The sequence below is a fragment of the Falco rusticolus genome, chromosome 9 (assembly GCF_015220075.1).
Source record: "Falco rusticolus isolate bFalRus1 chromosome 9, bFalRus1.pri, whole genome shotgun sequence".
Taxonomy (NCBI): domain Eukaryota; kingdom Metazoa; phylum Chordata; class Aves; order Falconiformes; family Falconidae; genus Falco; species Falco rusticolus.
In genome coordinates this window covers 18362778-18384690 of record NC_051195.1, presented here as the reverse complement: position 1 = coordinate 18384690, position 21913 = coordinate 18362778, and the positions used below count along the sequence as shown (strand labels likewise).

The window sequence follows — 21913 nt, the reverse complement described above, 5'->3', positions numbered from 1 at the left end:
TCAAATGACAATTTTAATAGACTTCAGAACAAAGTGTACGAGTATAAAACACTGGGTTTGTATTTCAAAAGTTGCAGGAAGATAGCCAGTCATTTTAAACAGTCTTCTACAAAACATATGCCAGTAGATTACATAAAAGACACTATATACAATATAAAAGAGCAGAAAACAATCCTCACTGTAAAAATAATTTAAAACAAAGTATTTCAATTTAAAATATCTCCTATAGCACAAACTAATACATTGTGACATGCAAGTGAAAACTAAACATATTGCATTCTTTAGTGTAGCCAAGTAAGAGCTGTATTAAATTTGGACAATGAGATAACATGCCAACATTTTCTGATGAATACAGGAGGCTGTTCTTAAATATTTATTAACTGATGGATCTTGTGTTCAAAGAACAGCTACTATACATCTTCCAAAATGTAATAAATATTAAAGCAAAGTATATGAATAATCTACATCATAGAGTTTATTTGGGCCAATGTTGAAAAAGTGGTTTATAGAAAAATGCTGTTTCACTTACTACTGCACTGTGCAATTTAACAAAATAGTTCTGAAGGCTTGGAAACAATCTGCACTTGAACGTTTGCAACACTCAGTTGTAAGGCAGCCTAGCACTTGAATATACAATGCAGTAATTTTGGTAGCTACTTTGCTTTTAACATGCATGGTGGAGCTAGCAGGTGGAAAATTATTTTCCCAACCTGAGACATGACCTCAAAACAGCGTGCTTCCAGGTTAAGTTATTTATCTGTGTTTTATCCACGCAGCGGTATAAGCAGAGGCTCTCAGTACTTGAATTAGTTTCTCCTGGTTTTGTTGCATCTAAGTACAAAGGAAGAGCTTATTTTTTTTGCACCTTCTCCCATGCTGGTAGAAACGGCATTCTGAACTCAGCCTGGCTTCCACATTAAGAGTCTTGGCAACTTATCAAATGCTGTTTTTAATGCAAGCTGCACTATGTTTGACTTTTGTACGACATGAAAAACTTCTACTATGGGGGATCCATTTTGTTTAAAATACCAGTATTAAATTGCTAAGGAGCCAAGATCAACATTGCTTCATATCCACAGGAAGTATTGAACTCAGTAACCTAAGCATTTTCACAGCACTTCTTATCAGCCTAAAAACCATAGGACTTCTCAAGTGCTGGCTGTCTTGTTTCCATTTAACTATCTACTTGCATCTAAATGTGTCTCAAACATACAAGATAACTTGTTAAAGCAAAAGATTAGCTGCCACAGTAGGTCTTGGAAAATGCCAGTGTTTAATGATGGACTAGCCAAGAATGAAAAGTTTAGCAGAAGTGTGAGAAGGTTTTAAATAAACCGAACGGTTACAAAGCAAGAGGTGTGAAAATACCATTCTTTGGTCTAAATTAGCTGTTCCCTTTATATTAGTTAACATTCCAATGGCTTTTTCAAAACTGTTTAAAAATAATATAAGCTGAAATTCATTAAGCAAAAATATGTATTATATACATGGATGCCTAATCAGACAGATGAACTTAAAAGTGAACATAGTGACAATTGTTTAGATATTCCTAGTACCTTAAAAAAAAAAGATGAGTTAGTGTTGAGTGTGCAGTAATAGAATTTTATTGAAAAAGGTAAAAAACTAAGCATGAAAATCTGTTTTAGTTATTTATAAACACTACATCCTTATGTTTTTGTTGCGCTAAATCCAGACGTAAACATTCATTCTGACATGCCAAAGCTCCTAATGCTGGTGGGAAGTTCCTGTAACCAGTCAGTGATCACTTCACAACTTGTTGCCTGGATGATCAGTCCCTGCAGCTTCATTTGTGTAAGATGACTCATCAGCTGCCGATTCGTCTTGTTCAACTCCATCTTCCCCAAATCCGGGTTCCTCTTCCCTTTCAGGAGCATCCTCATCCTCTATGCCATTGTAAAACTCTTCGATCTCACTTTCATCTTCAACATCTAAGCTCTGACTACGACATGAACCGCTTTCACTACTACTCCCACAAGAGCTAGAAGATATGATATCATCTTCAGAATCTGAGTATACCTCAGCACCGTGGAAAATATAGCGATTTGGTGGTAAAAATAGATACTGAGTACCTGAAACAGAATTTCAGAAGTCAATAAAAGGCTAAAATAAATAATTCGTACAAGATCTTGCAGACTTCTGGTTAAAAGGTACCTGGCATGTATGTCTTTTCCACAGTGACACGTAACCAACAGATTACATTCAAAATGCATTTATTTCAATGTATGTGTATTTATTATGAAGCACAAAACAAATGCTTCACTGAAAAGCTCAGTGTTCCTTCTCCTCCCTCCCTCTGACGCAAAAAAAGCATTTAAACTCTTCAGTGCTTAGCAGCTTTTTTCATTGGTACATGTATTCGCAGCTAGATTTCCATTACTTGTAACAGCACTAGAACCCACTGCACAGAGTATTTGACAAAGTTTAAGAACAGTGTTTGCTTTAGAAAGTTGCAATTTAATACCTGGTTCTTCATCCACACTGATTTTCTAGTGTGATAGCTCCTTGCATCAGTTAAGAGACAGCATACTGGAAGGCTTCCTTGGAAAGGCTAAAGTTTCCTTCAAAATCTGCCTGGGTCCAGCTGTGAGACTTGCTTTTCAGCTCCTATCATGACTCCATCTCTTAGTTCTACTGCCTTACCAAATCATGACCTAGTGGACCAGCTTCTTACCACTTAAGGATCAAACTATTTTTTCTGAAAATGCATTTGAAAATGTTAGAAACTCATGTATTTTTTTATATCTACCTTCAACCTCCAAAACTTAGATCTTTTCAGTGAGTATATAATAACTGATTATAAAAGCCATTATGAATTACAAAAAGAATTCCTATCAGCTTCTTCAAAAGAAATAAATGATACAATTGTGAGTTGTGTGGACACTAGTCTGAACAAAAATAACCACCAAAACCCACTGATTCCATCAAGGATAACTTATTTATTGCTTTAAAGTTAAGTCTGGAATAAACATCTTTGCCAAAAAATGCAAAATACTGAAATGAGTTAACACTTACCATCCAGCCTTTTGCTAATCTGTTCTTTCGCAGATCTGTTTACCCAGCACTTCTTCAGTATTTCATTTTTTCCTTTATTTTCTCCGTTGTTAGATCCATTTTCCTTCATTGTTTCAGAGTTCATCAGTTCACTAGTAGGATCTTCAGGGTTTTCTGATGACGTCTGTGTGTCCTGAAGCTTTTCCTCTGTGCAGGTCCCTTTAGTTTCTGACACAGGATCACAGTCTTCTACCTTACATTCAGCTGGGTGTTCTGAAGACACCACTGAAGTATCTGGTGGGGTCATTCTTTCTGGTGAACTAGAGTCTTCTGAAATGTTTAAAGGGGTAGGCGGTAGCTCAGATGAGTGCAGTTCGAGCTCCTTGTGCGTTCGTGGAGGCTTTTCTGTTATTTCTGAAAGTTTTACCGAGTTGTAGCAAAGTTTTGTGTATTCGCTACCTAGCCTTTGACATAATTCATTAATAATAACATCACAGTCTCCAAGAAGCTCCACGTCAAAGTGTAGGTGAGGCAAAGGTTCCCTATTAATTAAGATCTGAGGCACTTCATGGGGGATGGAACCTATATATAGAAAAGAAAATTTAAAGCTAGTCACTTCAGTTTTAATTTCAGCAGAGATCTACTTAGAAAGCTTGATTCCTCAGACTTCTCTTCATACCTTCACTTGTAACAAGACCAAATCAGACAGATCGGGAAGAAGACAAGCAAATCCCAAATTTAACAGCAGTCTGTGGTGCTGTGTTTACTGTAGCCTATCTAGACTTTTTTCCCCTCTTTTTTTTTCCAGTAAAAAGTGTTCCTCTACTCAATCACTGAGAAACACATGCACTTTGTGATATTGACTACGGCAATGTTTGGTCAAGTGTGAAAAAGATTACTAAAATTAGAACTGTAATCTCTTAGAAGAATAATGTTGATTTTGTGCATTCGTTGTATGTACCAAAGTGCCATGAAGAATCTACTGCTGGTAAATGACACCCCCTTAATTAGGTCAAAATGTTTCCAGGTACAAGCTGTATATACACTATATACAGGGTTGCTCAACCCATCTCTGACGTTTAGGCTTCCAAAACGCATCCGTTTGGTAATGCAGCACTGATTCCTCAAGATAACCAACTAACGAAATCCAGTTGAAGGGCACAGAAAGAGCAATGGTTTGTGTAGTGGATCTTAACTTTCCAGTCCTTAGGCATTTCCCATCAGCTTAAACACTAGGTGAAGAGGATGTTACTACGAGGGTCACAGATGCGGTACTGTTCCCAGTTAAGAGCAGATGCTAAGCACATGTCCTCCTTAGGCTTACACATGAGAATTTTTTAGTACTAGTAAGTCTAGCACTTGGTAGGCAAATAAATCACTGTCACGGTATTTTCTCAGCCTTCCTAAAGTGCATTTTTCTATAACATATATTAATAGAGATGTTTTTCCACATCACTTTTAAAAGCTAAGGATCCAAATAGTGACACATTATATACTGCACACTGTGTATCATTTAGTTCTGACTTTAAAATAAGCTACAACTTGGACACCTGATGTACTTGATCTGATTTGTTTGACACTACATTTATCTTCTTAAAGATGATTCCTTTCTAAATCTTTCAAGTAAGTCTGACAGCACACTGCAAGCAGGGAGGGGCATGAACTGAGTCTCGGAACAAAGTCATTCAAGTTTTAGGGGAGTAGCTTTTTCAGATTATCATTTTGTTACCTTGATATTTGCCTGGAGTGTAGAAAAAGCACTTGGAATTTGTTACTTTCTCTATTTTGCATTTCAGCTTTAGAGAGATAATCAATTTTCATCTTGGAAAACTAGATGCATACTCTAGTTTCTTCACTGAATTGAGCCAAAAGCATTTCTTGGAGCTCTTAACTGAGAATTTCTTTTGATCCAAAATTTTTGGAAGAAAATATTACCAGAGATAGTAACTTACTTGGAATCAATGCTACTGGTCTTACTTTCAGTGAAGACCCAATCACAATAAGGAGATCAACTTCATTTTTGTCATACTTCATAGCGCGATGAAACTGCTCGGGTAAGTTTTCTCCAAAGAACACTATGTCTGGCTTCATGATAGCGAGCGGTTCATCAGGTGGACATCTGGGACATCTAGGTACAACCTGTGTTAGAACAGTTTCTATTACTACAGTTCAAGGCTGTGCCCTTGAAAACCTCAGACTTTAGCAATTCACAGTAACTTATTTTGGCAAAAGACAAGGAAGTTTCAGTGATATTTCCTCATTCCATTTTTCTGTGGATATTCAGATATTACATTTCTTACCCTAGCCTGCAGCAGCTGCACACCGAAATAAAACTACAGCAGGAATAAAGAGGGAGTCCTCTTAAGTCAGAAGGGAGAAACCACACAGATCTATACCACAGGTCTTTGTCTGACAACTAAGCCAAAATCCAGAAGTCATGCTCAGCACCAGTGAGTAACTACTTCCTGTTTGATAGGAATATATTTTTCTCTGTTTAATCAGAGCAAAACCTTACGATTTCACGGTCATTTTCCACTGTAGGATCTGATATAAAATCCTTCCTAATCAAAGGGTGTGTTGCAGACCTTCACTGCTCTACTTTCTCCTCTCCTGAAAGGGTATGGTGTTTCACACAAAAAGCAACATGGAACTGTAGCAGGTGGCTACCAAAAAGCATACAGGACAAGAACATAGGAAAGAACTTTTGTTTGGTCTCTATTTTAAACTTTTCCAATTCATCCAAAAAAAGAGAAGAATCCTTGCTCACTTAAAGTGGGTGAGAGTTATGTTTGTGGCGAAGTATGCTTCCTTTCCTCCCGAAAAGAGAGGATTTTCTGATCTTTGGGACCTCTTTCAACTCTTTCCTATCTTAAGACTTTTTCAGAGAGAAGAAAAACAAGGTGGTGATTGATCTATGTACAGACAGTACTTCAATTACTACTGGGCAACTTTTCTTTCAAATAGTTCACATCTTCTTAGCCGTAGTGTTAAATACAATACCCCAGAATAAAATCTAAGGAGCTAAACATAACTGCAGTCGTATAGCAGTCATCACAAGCAAATTAGTGCTATGTGAAGGTGTAAAGGGATGTGTATTAGCTACTGTAACAGGAAAATATATGAAAAGTGACATTTAAATGCCAACAACTCCCTTTTGTACGGAGAACATATGCAGAAAAAATAATACAGAACTTAGAAGGTTTAAATCAAAGAACCAGTTTATGGATGCCTACAGCAGGACAAAAGACAATGCTTTCCAAATGAGAAAACTTCCCAAGTAAAAGGCCTTCCTCTAGTGTCAAAGACCTTTCCCAAAACTTTAAGCCTTCAAACAAAGAATCAATTCTCCTTTGAAGAAAACCTTGTGGGAGGGATGCATAAGCAGCAATATGGCACAAGAATTGGGATTTGGTATGGAGGAAACCTTCACCATGTGCTAGTGCCCAAGGGAAAACAACTAAAGAATTCCTGAAAAAGGAGCAGATGGGTGGAATGAATCTTGAACTTTTCCCTTGGATCCTTATGTATCAGAAAGACAGCTCATAATGCACAAACAGCTTAAACTTTTCTGAAGATTTTTACCCTGCTGTCTCTTCTGTTGATGTTAGTGATGCTTTTGCACTTTCAGTTGGAAGCTTAAGAAGGGAAAATAATTTGCTTTGTATTAGGAGGAAGATAAAATGAAGACAACCTCTAACTTTAAATTTAAAAAGACCAAGTAGTATAAACTCCATTTCTATAATTTCTCCCAGGAAGTCCAATGATTTGTGACTTAGTGGATCATAGTAAAGGAACTGATGTCCCTATCCAAATCACTTGAGTCCCTGTAATGGGCCCAGAAATGGGTTCATTCAACACTACACTACTCACCAGCTTCTCTGCTAATTCTCAGGAAGGTTTTCAGTAAAGGGGAAGATCTATTCCAAGAGCTGACATTGATACCAAGAAGTTAAAGCTAGATAACTGGCCACTCAATTGCCTAGGGTCCTGTTTCCCTCCAGAAGGAGCATTTCCCCAAAATCCCACCACCACCTCTGGTGATGTATTTGTCTAATGAAAGAGAAATGGAATTTCTCATTGACTATTGATGTTATCTGTACATCAAAAACAAGATTAGTAAAGACTACGTAGGCTTAATAATATCCAAGAACTGGTGTGCATTTTCCATTTCTTGGGCCTTTTCTTCCTAAATGTGAGACCCTTTCACTATTTCTTGAAACTGACTAAAATAGTCAAAAGCAAAGTAAAAGTGATACTTTTGGAAGCGACTGACAATTGTTTTACTCGGAAGTTCTATGTGTGATGTATAGCTACTGCTTCTCATCCAGCAGGATGCTTGTATACAGCAACCAAGACAAAGAATCATGCTACACAGGGACCTAGCAAGTTATCTTGGAAGTGGCAAAACAATGGAGCAGCAACAAGAAATTTGTAGTTTTCTAAACAGATGACCTCAAACAATTCTCAGTCCATAATATGCTGAAAGGAAATCCTGGCAGAAAGATGCTAGCTAGACTCACTTCCTTGTGAAGCACTTATGACCATCAGGGAAAGGACCAGAGCAAAAGAAAGGTAGTATTTTTAGGGAAACCTAAGGACCTGGAGCCTTGTATAACTGAACTTTCAAGCAGTGTAGGACTGCAGAGACCAGAAACTGGACTACCTATTAGGACCCAGGTGCCAAAACCATTTTTCTGAAGGAGGACTTGTTAAGAGAACAAAGCTGTTGAAATGGACAGTGTTTTGTTTCATAAGTACAGAAAAAGTTTCTTTTGATAGATATCAAAAGAACCAAATTCTATATTCTAGAGAGGCAACAGGAAAAGAAACTGCATAGTACTGGTTTGGGAAATGCAGGCTATGGAATAAAGATAACGATGGCAAATAGAACAATTTTTTTTAGGCATAAAGGAAGAAGGGTATGTTTTCTTTCAATAGCTCCATTTCTTCTTGTGTGAAATTATACTTGGCAATAACCACATTTATTTTGCATTATGAAAATAATTCAGTATTACAGCTAGGGCCTGCCCTGGAAAGATATACCTGGTAACAGTACTGTAAGATTAAGGCTAAGAGACTGAGTGTAAAAAGCTCCTTCAGTCCTATCTCAGAAGTAAGAACTCTTTTTTTTCTCATTATGCAAAAGTTTTGCTACAGTCTTCTGCTCTCCACTTCCCCATGCTTCCATTACTGACCACCAGCAGGTATGGGCCATCAGGGCAGAAGTTTGGTTCAGCACATGAGCATACAATGACTAAAGTGTTGTTGGGAAGCGGAGACCTCACCATTAAAAATCAAAACAGAAAATTACAACATGCTTAGGAAGGCTGTTTAGAAGGAAAAAATCTTAAACTCCAATCAGCTGGCTTTGATGGTAAAGGAACAGCAAACATCTGTAAGATAAAAAATTCTCAAAAATAATATTCTTAACAGCAAAATAAACCAGATTTCACATTCAATATTCCAGTGTTACAAAGCTTCAGGCTTATGAGATTGACATTTCTTAAAGCTTTAACTCAAACATCTCTTCTGAAAGGGCTTTCATCAGGTTCCATTTCAAATGTAATACCTGAAGGACTTACATTGCTTCCATGTTTCTCATCTAAAGTTGCAACTGTGGACCTAAGCATTTATCAAAAAAACATGAGCCTGCAGAAAAGAGAGTCCCTTTCCATTTGTATGAACAAGATCTCTTTGACCAAAGAATCATTATTTCTGTTCCTTCAAAAGAAGGGGAAGAAGAGCAAAGAGGGTTTCTCCAAGCCAAAGGTTCATTCTTCCAGAGCAGAACTAATTCCTGCCTCGGCCCTGGGGCACGTCACACCCAGATGTGTGCAGTTCACAATATGGAGTAGTTCAGAACTCCTAGAAAGCAACCTTCGACATTTCATTTGATCCTCTTCATTGCTCAGAGGCTGCTGGCAATTTCTCCTTGCATCACCTACTGTTTAAACATATTTTTAACATAGGTAGGTGCTCAAAGAGCAACCAATGTTATAAACAGATAAGAATGCTTTCTCAGTGTGACTGTGAGTTGAGATTAACATAAAACAGGTATAAATCCAACCTGCTATTTACCATTTTAACCTCTACTTTTCTCGGAGATGCCATTAAAAATGGACTCATGGTTTTGTTCTGCTTCTTCCCATTACCTAATTTTTGCAGTACAGCATCTGAGTATACTTTCAAGTGTTAGAGGAAATGCTAAAATGCAGATAGGCACTTTTATGAAATACATGCAAAGATAACGTAGCCTTTTAAAAGCAGATCCTTTAAGCAATCCAAGTGTGGTGTTTTGGGTTTGGTGTTTTGTGGTTTTCAGTTTGTTGGGTGGGGTTGTGTTTTGTTTTGTTCTTTTGTTTTTTTGTGGGGTTTTTTGGAGAGAATTACTTATTAGAAAGCTGCAGTGAGTTAAAGTAAAATTTTTACCTGGTTGAAAATATCTCCTCGAACAACTTCGCAATCAACTTTGTATTTACAGATCAGGCAGGAAGCTGTTGCAAAGGAACCTGAGGGGAAAAACCCGTACAGTTGAAATAAGGATTTTCAGTCATTCAGATTTGGTTTTTTGTGCAAGCTATTTTGACACAAAGGCTGTTATGCTGCAGTGCTATAAAAATCAGTCATTAAAAAGTAATGGAAAATTAGGAGGAGATACTTGTAGTACTACAAGTAGTTCCAGATGTTAACAGAAATCTTGGTTTAGGAGTAGTGATATACCACATGCATGTCAACAGAGATTATATTGTGTCCTCTCATTCCCCCAACCTGTACAAGCATATACTGCAAGGGGAAAACAGAACTTTCCCTTTTCTCTTTACGCAACTAACAGTAGTGCCGACAGCTCTGCAAACAGCATCAGCTGAAAAAGAACCCACATGAAATCAAGAATCTGTAGGGCAAAATAACTAAGAAAATGCATTAGTAAAGACTCGACTGTAGGCAACTGAATAGGAGTACTGTTCCTTTCAGCAGAAGTGAGAAGCTACAGCTATATTGTTAAAATTGAAATACTGCTCTGAATCTGGTATCCAGCTTAGCTACTGTGTTAATTATTTGGCAAGACTGTAAGTTTGTTGCTCCATCCATCTACTTGGTAGCTCTAACTGGCCTGTTCCTGAAGCCACTGAGGGTGATGCCCAAGTGGTAGCGCATTCATGTCTGTCTCTGTCTAAAGGGAAAGCATTGGGTGGCTAACACACACATGAAAATATAGAGTATGAAATCACTGTGGCAAACCAGAGTGGCCTTTTATGTGTGCATCTGTCCAGGAGAGAGAAGTCTACAAGGCCTTTTATCTGCAGAAGGAAAAATGCTAGAAGTTGACAGAATGCTGAAGAATGAAACGGAAAAATTGACAGACTTTCTCCTAACCATGAAACAAGGAGTAAAAAAAGAAAATTAAAAAACGGGGATCTTTGACCCTGCGCTAGAATATGTCACTCATACAGTAAAAGTCTGGAGCTATCTAATTTCTAATGGTGATACGAAAGCACCTGTAAGTAAGCAAGCCCTGTGACTGAGCAATGTACAAGGGGGTATAAAAGCCTCTCTTCAAAAGGAAACTTTTAGAAAGGTAACCATTAAGGTGTTGAAAGCATTGCAGAAGAACAGTTAAAAACCTCTGGTACCAAAACTTTATTCGGAGCATTATTTTAAGCCACCCAAACCAAAGATGTTTTCTGCTCATAACCTATGCACAGCAGTCAACCAACACTTACACTGCTAAATGAAGGGATTCTGGGGCTAAGTACATCATCAAAATATGCTTTGGGGATATTGTATCTGGGTAAGAAAAAAAGAGTGAAAGCACAGAAAAACTTGGAGCAGATTGTTTATGAACAACTGGCAGTTCAGCTTGCCTGATCGCTGCTGGCGTGGAAAGTGCACAGCTTCTGAAACGCTTGCTCAGCACTGCAGCTGCCAGAACTCGAGGGACTCCAAAAACTACAGGAAGTATGACAGTTATTTGCTCATTGTAACTTGTTTATAGTAATAATTGAGGCCTTTATACAGTATGCTAGGGCTGTGTCTGTCAGGCTAGCAGACTTAACACTGTCTGAGGCATTTGGTGCTACCTACTTGCAACTCTAGTACTTGAGTTCTCATTTTTCACCGTCAGTAGTTGATTAAGAAGTTATGCTGCTCCATGCACGAGTCATGTGTAGCCAGCAGGCCACCACCTCTGATCATTCTTCTACAGCAATGGCAAGAAAAAGGATCTAATTCCAGACATGCTGGTCGACTGTAATAGCCATTTTAAATTCAGAAAATGCATCTAAGATACAGTGGTTTTCACAATAGCCACTTTACTGTAAGTCTGCAGTGTGAAATATGTTCAAAGGTTCATATATGGACTTCCCAAATCATGAGAAGGTTCCTTGTCATTTGGCACACATAAACGTGCCATTGCCGCAGCTAGACAAAAATGACAGAACATAGCAGTATGCACCCTTACATAATGGTTTCAGTTTCTCTTTTACCATTAGTCAACTAGCGTTTGTTGAAGAGCAACATAACTGTATGTCAGATAAAGCTCGATGTGCTCAAAACTTCACTAATGTCTGGAGGCCTCAAAATCTCAGAGTTCATAGCATGTTTTTAAAGAATCTTTTTAATTTAAAATCCACTTATAAAGAACGTACACTGAAGATGGTCTGAAATCTAATACTGTAGGTGTGCAACTGAAAAAATGGAAGCTAGAGTGTGACGTGATGTGCAAAACCACAACCATGTAAGAAGTTCATGATAAATACCTCATACAGAATGACAACCAAAGGAAAATGCATGACACACTGAGCACAAACAGAAACTAGCACCAGATCTGGATTATTTGACAGGTAGGATTCTACTGCATGCTGTATGGTCACCATGACAGAGCACTGTGTTTACTCTGTCTGAAAAAAGAAAACTGGCGAATCTGATGCTGAGCTAGGCTTTGCAGATAAGGAAACCAAGTGGGTTTGGTCCCTGGAAAAGGTGGAATTAGATAAGAAAGGTCTTACAAACATGCTAATGCTGCTTTTAAACAATTTATTTGTCAGAAGTCTACTAAATGATCCAAACGTGCACTTGAAGAACTAATTTTCTATATCCTTTCCTTAAAAATGAATCCTTGGACTTTTAACTTGATATTTGCAAGTCCTTAGAAATGGAAAGCATATCAAGCAACTAATTAAGAGATTCCACTTAATTTGGTATCATCATTACAGAATGTGTATGACGGGGAAGGTGTAACAGGATGATCTTCAGTTCAGCTGAACTGGTGATTAATCCACAGTATTTTATTCATGAGGTAAATTCACTGAAGTGTCAGGATGTTTTAAGATTTCAATGGAATATAACCTAAATAAAGAATGAGGTAACAGCCAAACTCCATTTAATTGACAGACAGCAAGAGGGACCTATGAAAAGACGGATTTCCACACTATGTTCTCATACATAAAGAAACACCAAATACATTTTAAAAGTTAAGGTCTAAGCTTGTGCAGACAGGGTGTGGATCTTCACTGATACACAAAGACCACTGTTTAACAATTTCTGAAAGAAGTATTTCCACTTGAACTTCTGATTTAAATACTTCAGCTACTTAAAAAAAAATCAACATTTTAAAAGCAGAATATTTGTTGCCAAGAGATACCAATTTTAGAAAAAATAATTTAATTCTAATTATTACCTTGTCACATGCACCAGTAAAAATCATTCCTATATATAAAATAAGTGAAACTAAAACCACTAACCATGACACTGTATTATCCTTTGGATTCCTGCAACCTGTTCCAATGTGTCTATGTTTTGAGTATAGTTGCGAAGTAGTTTTCCTTCTTTATCCATCAAAGCTATGAACTTGTGACAAAGAGACGGCTGGAATTGTCCTGGATAGATTTCCTAGGGAATCCAGAAGTACATTAGAAAGTGTAAATGTCTTTATTCCAACTGCAGCAATTCACAAAACCCTAAATATTATCAATAATGATTATGTCAGCAGTTAATGTTTTCTGGGAATCCTTTGCATTTTGCCATTTCTCCCAGATCCAACTCTTCCTTCAACAGCTGAGCTTCTAATCATGTCAGGATGAATTGCTCCATGCAGGTTGATGTTTTGCTCTTCACACAACATAAAAGCAAGATTTAGATATTTTTGGGGGTTTGGGAATGGTGAAATAGGAAAGCTTTTTTTTTTTCCCCCTTTGTATATGTCAAGTAACCTCAATATTTGTTATTAGAAACATACATGGTTTAACTGCAGTCTCACAAATATGTCATGAGGAATTTTAATTCTGGTCTTCTGGTTTGGTGTAAGCAGTTTTTACTCCTCAGCATTATCAGCAGCTGTTCCTAGAGGATGAAAGCCCAGAAAGCAGAAAGGCATTGGATATAAAGGGGAAGATCGGTCGTATTCAGACCAGCTTTGCCAATTTAGCCACTTAGCAATAGTCATCAAGTTCAAACCATATGGCTTAGCAGAACAGTTCTGCTATGCCTGACAGATTCTTAGCCCTTTCATTAAATCAAGGTAGAAGAGGTAGGTGTATCTAAAGAGCATACAGGAAATAATGTAGACACTTTTGTAGAATGTTTTCATGTTTGCTCACAGTGAATGAACAAGGAGCCTGTCAAAAGGAAAAAATAAATGTGGGCACCCAGCTGAAAGCGTCACACTAGAGGCCTCTTTCTTGAGCTGACCACCTGGGTGGTACCTCTGGTTGCTGTGCAACAAGGAGGACAACAGCAGCAGCAGCACTATCGCTCTTGGTCAGGAGCACTCATTTAGGGGAGGCACTTTAATTCCAGACCCTCTGCTCTCCAGTCACTTTCACCACTGAACAGTCAACTGGCCTTTTAACACTGGCCAAAGCTGAACCAAAAGTTCTAGCTCAACAGTGAACTATTAAATTAATATTTGTAAAGGCTCTGCCTTCAGCTCTGTATAGCCCAACTATTAAAATGAAAGCATTTGGTTTTCCCCCAAAATATTTCAAGTTACTTCTAATTCTGAAGCTACGTGAGTCTCTGGAGTTAAACTGCAGCAAAATGAGCAGTGATTGCTAATAGTGCTATTAACTGGGTTATGACTAGACTATTATAATTATAATCAGATATTCATATAGTCCTAACCGCTTTTATATCCTGGTCTGAAGAAGTAAGACATGGTCTGCCACTGAGCTCTGCAAATTTATACAGCCATTTCTTTGCCCCTAGAATTAAAGGAACTTAAGACTTCATGGAATAAGAAATCAATATTCTTAACTGAGCTGACGGACAGAAAAGGAGAAGGAGAAATTATTTTAGTAAGAAAGTATAAGCCAAATTGGATTTGGTCTATTTGGGTAAAAACTATGTATAACAGGCTTCAAGTAAGTTTTGGGTTTGTTTGTTTGCTGTAAGGTTTTGGGGGCTTTTTTTTTTAATATTAAAAAAGCAAGTAACTGAGTATACACAACTGAGGATAGGAGGCTTTCAGAGAACCCCAAGCAGCTGAAGAATGCATTGATTTTTCTTTTCCAATCTTTGTAAAATAAATAGTGCAGCAGTATAAATTACATGCAAAGGGAAGAAAGAGCACTATTAGTGATTGATTTTTACAAGTCCTTACTGATCCTGTAGTAATTCTTACAATATTTTGGGGTTTTGTTCTTTGTCCCAGGGAAATTCCAGACTAAATGCAGGTTTGTACATATGTCTACAGCTTCTACAGTTCCTTCTTGTCTTGGAGATGTAGTCCCTGCTTTTTAAACTGTTTAGTATCACTACATCTTTCAAACAACTGTGTTCTCCCTTTTAAGCGAACACAGTCCCTGCAAAAAGGGTTTAATTCTGTAACATGTACAGATCCTTGTAATAACTATATCAAAACCTGAAACAAGAACAAACTTATTAGTGCATGAAACTGCTTCAGTCCCCTTTACTATAAACACAGTGCTAAAATGAGAATGTATTCTATTGAAGAGCATGCCACAGCACATCAAATTCAAATGTAGCTTTCCGCATTACTCATGTGCTGGCCAAAAGTTTCTCGTACTCTGTCATTTTTCAGAGAAAGTAACAGCTGCCAAGATGATTGAGGTTTGATTAAATAATTACAAGTTTTTATTTATCCTTCCTGAAATTAGAGACATCATCTAGAATGGTTGAATATATAATGAACTTACAGTGCTAACAGTAAAAATAAGCTAAAAAAAAAATTGTTGCTAAATATTTCTAGTAAGGCTAATACCTGGTTGCATACAATGATGCAAGTAACACTGAGGATATAAAGTTGATACATTGCAAAGATGTGCCCAAGGAGAGTTCCTATGCCACTGCATGAGGTCTGTCATTAAAATAAATTCAATATATTACCATGTTTTTCTATCTTGTTTATAAGAAAAGACAGAGATACCATTTTGTTAACAGAATAGTTTTATATCTGGTTTATACTTTTTAATATTATCTGTCTTTACTGACCAAGATAAGAACTGCTGGAAAACCGTACCTTTGCAAACTTAAAAAACGGCCTGGGATCCTTTCTGAAGTATTCTATATCAAACATTGCTTGAGGATCTGGAAGGTCTGGGAAGTCTACAGCAAGGCGTGCATAGATGCCATCTCTTGATCTAAAGTCAGGTATTCCACATGACACAGACACCTGAAATATATTTTTGCAATCTGAAATAAGCAAAACTACCACATATTCGGCTATAAAGAGTTGCTATGATACAACCTATTTGGGAAACCACATTTCTGTATGCTCCGTGCTCAGAGACGTTAAGAACAAAACCAGGCTGGGTTCTCTGTATTTATTTTTCTTTTCATTTCATTTTTTCCCCCTTTTTTTTTTTTTTTTGACCAATACAACAATTCCCAAATCACAAGCAGGAGAGACAGCACAGAAACAACGTTTGACAACTGGACAAAAAAAACCCCTTTGGTACAACCTGTAGAGTTAGTAACAGGACACCAGAATTTACTTTTACTACTGGAAGTTCTATAAGAAGTGAACAAAAATTTAAAATTGCATTAAATTTGATTAGTAAGTGTTCATGGATCTGCCAACTTAGGCTTGGACAAAGTGGCCGATTTTTTGGTTTGGTTTTTTTTTTTACATGCTAACACAGTAACTTCTAAGGCTTACTTTTTCTGAATAACCCCCTTTTGATAAATAAACATTGTTTATCACAGCATTGTAGTAGTCAATAAAGACTAAAATTTATTGCCTCAGACTACCCCAAAACACTATGGGAAGAGGAGGGGAAAAATGTGTATGATGGCAATTATAGAAAGAGCAAGACTGGGTAACAGAAGTAGTAGAACTTTTCTAACAAGCTGATTTGAATTACTTATCTTTTCTGAATGGTGTCCTACCCTCTGTGTATGAACAACAGAAGCAAAAAATGATCGACTTTTCTATCATATTCTGGTACATGGGTATAAAGCTGCAAATGTACAACAGTTTAAAAATCTTCTTTAGTAAAACAGTGAGTAATCTTATTACCATCATAGAGCAGCACATGTTAAAAGTAATATTCAGTCTACTGAAACCTAATCATACTCTTCTTACAATCCTCACACACAGAAACTTTTTATTTTTTTTTTACTTTGAGTCCTATTATTCTAGTTCCTGTAGCTCCATCAGGTATTTTAAGAGATCCGTTGACATTTTGTTTAAAAAATCATAACTTCTGCTTCAAATGAAAAAATGACTAGGATAGAAAATGTTCTGGAACAGGTAGATGTGATCTTATTCCATAACTATTTTGCATGGAAGCAGCTGTTTTAAAAGTTTAAATGTTTTAAGAATGTTTTCTTATAAGAAGAGAGATCTTGAGATTTCCAGCTTAAGCTTCAATCCTGCAGTGTGCATCATTCTAGTGGATAGCTGTGCTTCCTCTTCCCATCTAGCACATCTATTTGATTACAACATTGTGAGGGTCACATCACCTGCACGCTGTAAAGCACTGGGAAATACTTAACAGTCTACATAATTCTCTCACTGTCATTGCAGCAATACATACCCCAGCTCCAGTCAAGACCATTATTTTTTTGCATTCTTGTAAAAGTTTCACAGCATCATCAATAGTATTAATATCTTTTCGTTTTTTTCTTTTTGGTGGTTCTGAAAGAATGTTTATAACGATTTGCCACAGTGTCATATCATCCAGTTCAGGTGGAGGGATTGTTTCTGGTAGCAGGTCTTTCAGAATTGTCCGTGGGTCTGTACCTAACATGAGATGCTGCTGCACAAAAGCGTAGGGACCTAAGAAAATTTAAAAAAAAATTAAAAATAAAAAAATTGAGTCAAGTATTTCAGATTATTATGATCGTTGTCCCATTTAGTAATGCTTGCTACAGCAGACTACAACAATTTTATTAATCCAATTTAGTGCTTCATTCATCAAAACCCGTGTATGTTTTGGTCTAAATTCTGAGGTGATAGTATAGCGAGGGTTTTTACTTATTTATTACTATTTTATGTTAACTCATGGAGGATGTCATAGCAAGTGAGTCAAGGTAGAAATCCCAGCTCATTGCAAACTCAATGTGTCTTAGAAGTGCACTTATTTAGCAACAAGATTTTCACAATGTACGTCCATTTCATGGCTTCAATTGTATTTTTCCAACATTTTGTAAGGTATTTACAGTAGTAAGTTGAAGAGACAACAAATAATACATATACTTTCTAGTCATATCAAAAACACCACTCTAAAGAGACACATAGGGCCCACTAGTCCATGGATTGTTGTTGTCCTTTTAGTCATCTAACACTAACAATTTCAGATTCAAATCAATCCTTCCAGAAAGACTTGAGATTAGAGCAGCAGAGGAAAAATAAGTAAATCTTAAGAAGTTAAACTGACTAATAGGGCCCAAATAGCTATCACTAAGGCCAGTTACAATACATATAAAGAAAACTGTTTGTTAAACATATCTACTGAAAAGGTACCAAGAGTGATCCTGTAATAAGGGATCAGCAAAGACAACATATTGGCAGATTTTGAGTGGAATGTTGTGTTATCATAATGTGTTTTCTTGCTGCTATTTTTATCAATACTGGCAAAATGAATGCTGTAATATTATCATGCCTGTGTAAGGCAAAAAAGCCCCAACCCCTCTGTACCCTGGAAGCCACTGTCCCACACAAATCACCGGTGACCTTAGAAGTTATCTTGTCCCTGTGTGAGGCAAGAGCTTTCTACTGCGTTCCTAACTGCTAATATGCAATATATATGCAGACTAATAATTCCCAAACTGATGTTAACACTTAGGACAGTGAGCCCTAAGGGTTGGCTAAAATACAAGAATCATCTTCTTGTTCCTTAAGGAATTAGTACCAAGTAAACAGGCCAGAAATATGCCATAAATCTGTTCAATTCAGTGAGTCTGTGTGTATGCTTTTAAGATGGATCGTGACAGGATTCCTACACAAAAAGAGACATTGACAATTTTTTAATCATAACAAACCAAGTTTAAAGAGGTTAATCTTAAAACTCCTTAAATAGCACACAGAATACAGTTAACAACTCTAAGCTGCTCAACAGCAGTAACTGACAAATTTTTTTGCTATAGAAGAAATCATTTGAAGACTAGGAAGAATTAAGTAACTATTCAAAGGCAAACAGCATCTAAGAACATTAGACAGGATTCTACCTATACGTGGTCTCGGAGTCCAATCACTAGAACTTGCATGTGAGGCTCTGTCATCTTCGTCACTATCACAGGAGTGAAAACCATTGGCTATGATTTCATCACTAAAAAGGAAGTTATCTGCAAGACAGGACAACAATGATGGGTTATGCTTGAGCCAAATGACACATATATATTTAAACATATCACAAACCTAAAATTGTATGCTTTCAAATTTCATTGCAATGAATTACAAATAGGCAGCTTTGTTATTAGACACACAAAATGTCTATTTTTTTTTTGAGTTTACAGATAGCTTTCAAGCCTTCAGTAGTTTACTGAAGGATTTGCTATCTTAATACTGGGCTTCACAGTGGGCTGGATGTTGACCTTAGGGAAATTTTCATTCTGTCAAGTGTTGGGCTTTAAGAATTTTGTAACTTAATATATGTATCTCTCCAAATGCTTTAAAAGTACAATTAAAAATCCCTTTCTCTTACAATTCTCCCTTCATTCAGTTAACTGAGAAACAGGATAAAATGTGTGTCACCATTTATAGCCTAATCTTTGACTAGGTTTTAAGAGCACAGTATTTTAAAAGAAACCCACAGATACACATTTGAATACAACAAAGTTACAGAATTTTGTTAAGCTGTTATCTTGCAGCTGAGCTGCGATGGGTAACCACATACACACTTTGATATTTTAGTTATGACAGAAAATATGCTACCTTGAATCACCTTCACTAAGTTTATCTCATCCTTTTACCCTGCAGCTGGGTTTGGCTTGGAGTACTGCAGTTACCTCAGCTCAGCTCATGGCCTTAAGCCAGAGTAACTCAATCCAACTTCATCATGTATCTAGATGGAGTCCAAAGAAGAATGAGATACCTATCGTACAGCATGCATTACTAAGCTAATGTTTAAGGGGAAATCTAAATTTTAACCCAAGCAGCTTATTAGAATTTAGACTACTAAACTTTTTTTATTGGCCTTATTAGAAATAGCCACAATAACTGCAGCTTAATTTATTGAAAATTTAAGACTATGAACAAAGGAGAACAAGTTTCAGTCATTCTCTCTGAAGCAAAGAATCACTGTAATAGTTTTCAATTTCCGTTTGAATAGACCCCTAAAATATTTTAGCGTGGTTACTTCACTTTACTCTTAAATAAAAAAACACCACAAAACACCATCATATTTTATTTAGAGACTGTGCTGTCCTGTTCTTTCCTACTGGCATAAATACTTTATTCCAAACAGAATGGAAAGAGGTAGAGGACAGGTATTTGCTTTATGTACTCGCTGCCTTGTTCTTCTGAGACTACAGGTGCTCACTGACATCTCTATTTCTTATTATTAACCTGTGTATGTACAGCATTTCACTTCCATCTCAGTATGCATTAAATCAGTGAATATATTATGCAAAAAGCATTATGAAGAAAAAAGTTGATTAGTACACATCAGTAAGCGTGAACTGCAAGTTTTACTACAATGACATGTCTACTGTATAAAGAATGAAAGCTTACATTATTAGAGTCTCATCACATACAGGTCACGCTGTCTTGTATTTGAAAAACACTGTGACAGATCGAAGCAGGCTAAAGGAACAGTTTAAACTGTAACACTCCCTGGGTATTCATTTGATTCCTCAAAGGACTGAAGGGAATGCTTGCCAGAACTAAGCAATCCGCAACAAAACATGCCTGAGGACCTGAGTAACTTGAGGAAAAAGGCTTCAAACAAGGCACTGATTAAGGTATCATTAGCTTGACTGCGGTTCCAATGACGTTTGTAAACACAGAGGCTGTTCCAGGCTTATCACACTGCTCTGTTCCCTTTCGGAATTGGTTTTGCACAGGCAGAAGTTTTTTGTCGTGTTTTGCTATGGAGTTAAAGGTAAAATATCTTTAACTGTATTCCGGGATAAAATGCAAAGCCCTTGCTGGCAGAATGCAGTATCTTATACCTTTTAAGAAGTCTCTTCAAAGCACTACCTTAAAACCGAAGATGAAAAAAAAACCTGAACAAACCCAACCAAACCCAAAAAACAACCCCTCAAAAGCTATCTGCTTCAATAATGCAATGCAAGGTGTTTTCACATCGGCACTGCCCAAACAGTATGCTTCAAACACGACCTGCAAAGAAACTTTTTAGAAGATTCTGGTTTCGTTATGCGCTGCAGTCGCTGAAATCTTAAACAAGGCTGTAACTTGAAGTTTTTTAAAGAACTGTTCAGGACTGCTGCTCCTGTGCAAGTTTCCAAGAAAGATAAGTCAAATAATTACCCGGGCAGAAATTGCAAAAAGGAATCGGGGCTTACGATTTTCCGTTTTTAATAACTTGTTGCCAGCGACACAGCAAAATGAGTGCTTTCAGAAGCGAGAACCGAGCCGATCTCCTCCTGCGAAGACCGCCGCAAAAGGCAACGGGCTCTGACAGGGGCCCACCGGCACCGGGCCCGGCCAGGGTCAGCCGGCGGCAGCGGCAGCCCCCGCCCCGCTCGCATCCAGCGTGCGGCTCAGCCGGGCGGCGGCCGCCCCCGCACGGAGCACCCGCTCGCCGCGGCGCTGTGTCCCCGCACCCGGCGCCGGCCCCGGGCGGCGGCAGGCACAGGGCCCTCCGGGCGGCTGCCGCGGCGCCGCGCCCGCGGGGGGAGCCGGCCCCGAGCGCCCGCCACCCCCAGCCACGGGTGCCTGTCCCGCCGGGCCGCGCGGGGGAGGGGAGGGGGGGGGGTCCTCACCGGGATGCAGGGCCGGCGCCTCCGCCGCCCCGTTTGAACACTGCGCCCGCCTGCAGCCAATGGCCGCCTCCGCCGCGTCTTCGCCGGGCGCCGCCTCCGCCCCCTCCCCCCGGCCCCGCTGCCGCGGCTGCGGCTCCGCCCGGGGCAGGCCCCGCAGCCCGGCCCTATTGTCCGCGCCGCTCCAGGCCGCCGCCACCTCTTCGTTCTCCTCCGCCGCCCGGCCGCCGCCATCGCCGGCCGCGGCCGCCCCCTCGCACGGCTCGCACGGCGGCTCCGCCGCGGTGGCGAGCGGCGGCCCCGCGCCCCGGTCCGGGCGTTGGGCGGGCCCCGCGTCCCGCCCGCCGCCGCCGTCTTCCGAGTCCAGGCGCTGGCGCTTCGGAGCGGGCTCGGGGCCCTCGGCCGCGCCGCCGAGGCCGCCGTCGCGCGGGCGGAGGAGCGGAGTCTCCTCATCCGCCATCTTGGAGTAGCAACCGCCGCCCCCCTCCCGCCCGGCGCAGCGCGCAGCAGCGCCTCCGCCGCGGCCCCCTCCCCCTCCCCCAGGGAGCGATTTAAACAC

At 38.9% G+C, this 21913-nt stretch overlaps 1 protein-coding gene across 8 annotated transcripts; it reads right to left on the bottom strand.

Moving 5' to 3' along the window:
- SIRT1 (sirtuin 1) lies at nt 1–21866 on the bottom strand. Of its 8 annotated transcripts, none has more exons than XM_037401337.1 (10): nt 20938–21131; nt 20144–20499; nt 18640–18756; nt 17007–17248; nt 15488–15640; nt 12753–12900; nt 9442–9521; nt 4965–5151; nt 3034–3594; nt 1582–2090 (listed from the first exon to the last, which is right to left on the bottom strand). In XM_037401337.1, exons 4-10 carry the CDS (start codon nt 17217–17219, stop codon nt 1768–1770), a joined length of 1665 nt encoding a protein of 554 aa, XP_037257234.1. In that variant the 5' UTR covers nt 17220–17248; nt 18640–18756; nt 20144–20499; nt 20938–21131; the 3' UTR covers nt 1582–1767. The 8 variants fall into 8 exon arrangements, 7 of the variants coding, with proteins under 7 accessions (XP_037257232.1, XP_037257234.1, XP_037257235.1 ...); XM_037401338.1 differs by lacking the exon at nt 20938–21131 and adding an exon at nt 19346–19475 and having other exon boundaries at nt 20144–20896; XR_005106331.1 differs by lacking the exons at nt 20144–20499; nt 20938–21131 and adding exons at nt 2483–2716; nt 21358–21866 and having other exon boundaries at nt 2000–2090.
- Between the last annotated feature and the right edge of the window lie 47 nt (nt 21867–21913).

Bases quoted from the DNA above. Each gene is read 5' to 3' on its own strand.
- SIRT1 (XM_037401335.1), bottom strand. From the start codon at position 21,814: ATGGCGGATGAGGAGACTCCGCTCCTCCGCCCGCGCGACGGCGGCCTC. The intron at 17,249-18,639 runs GTAGAATCCTGT...AAATTTTCTTAG, and splicing joins GACTCCGAGACCACGTATAG to GTCCCTACGCTTTTGTGCAG. The intron at 5,152-9,441 runs GTAAAAATTTTA...GTTCTAACACAG, and splicing joins GAGGAGATATTTTCAACCAG to GTTGTACCTAGATGTCCCAG.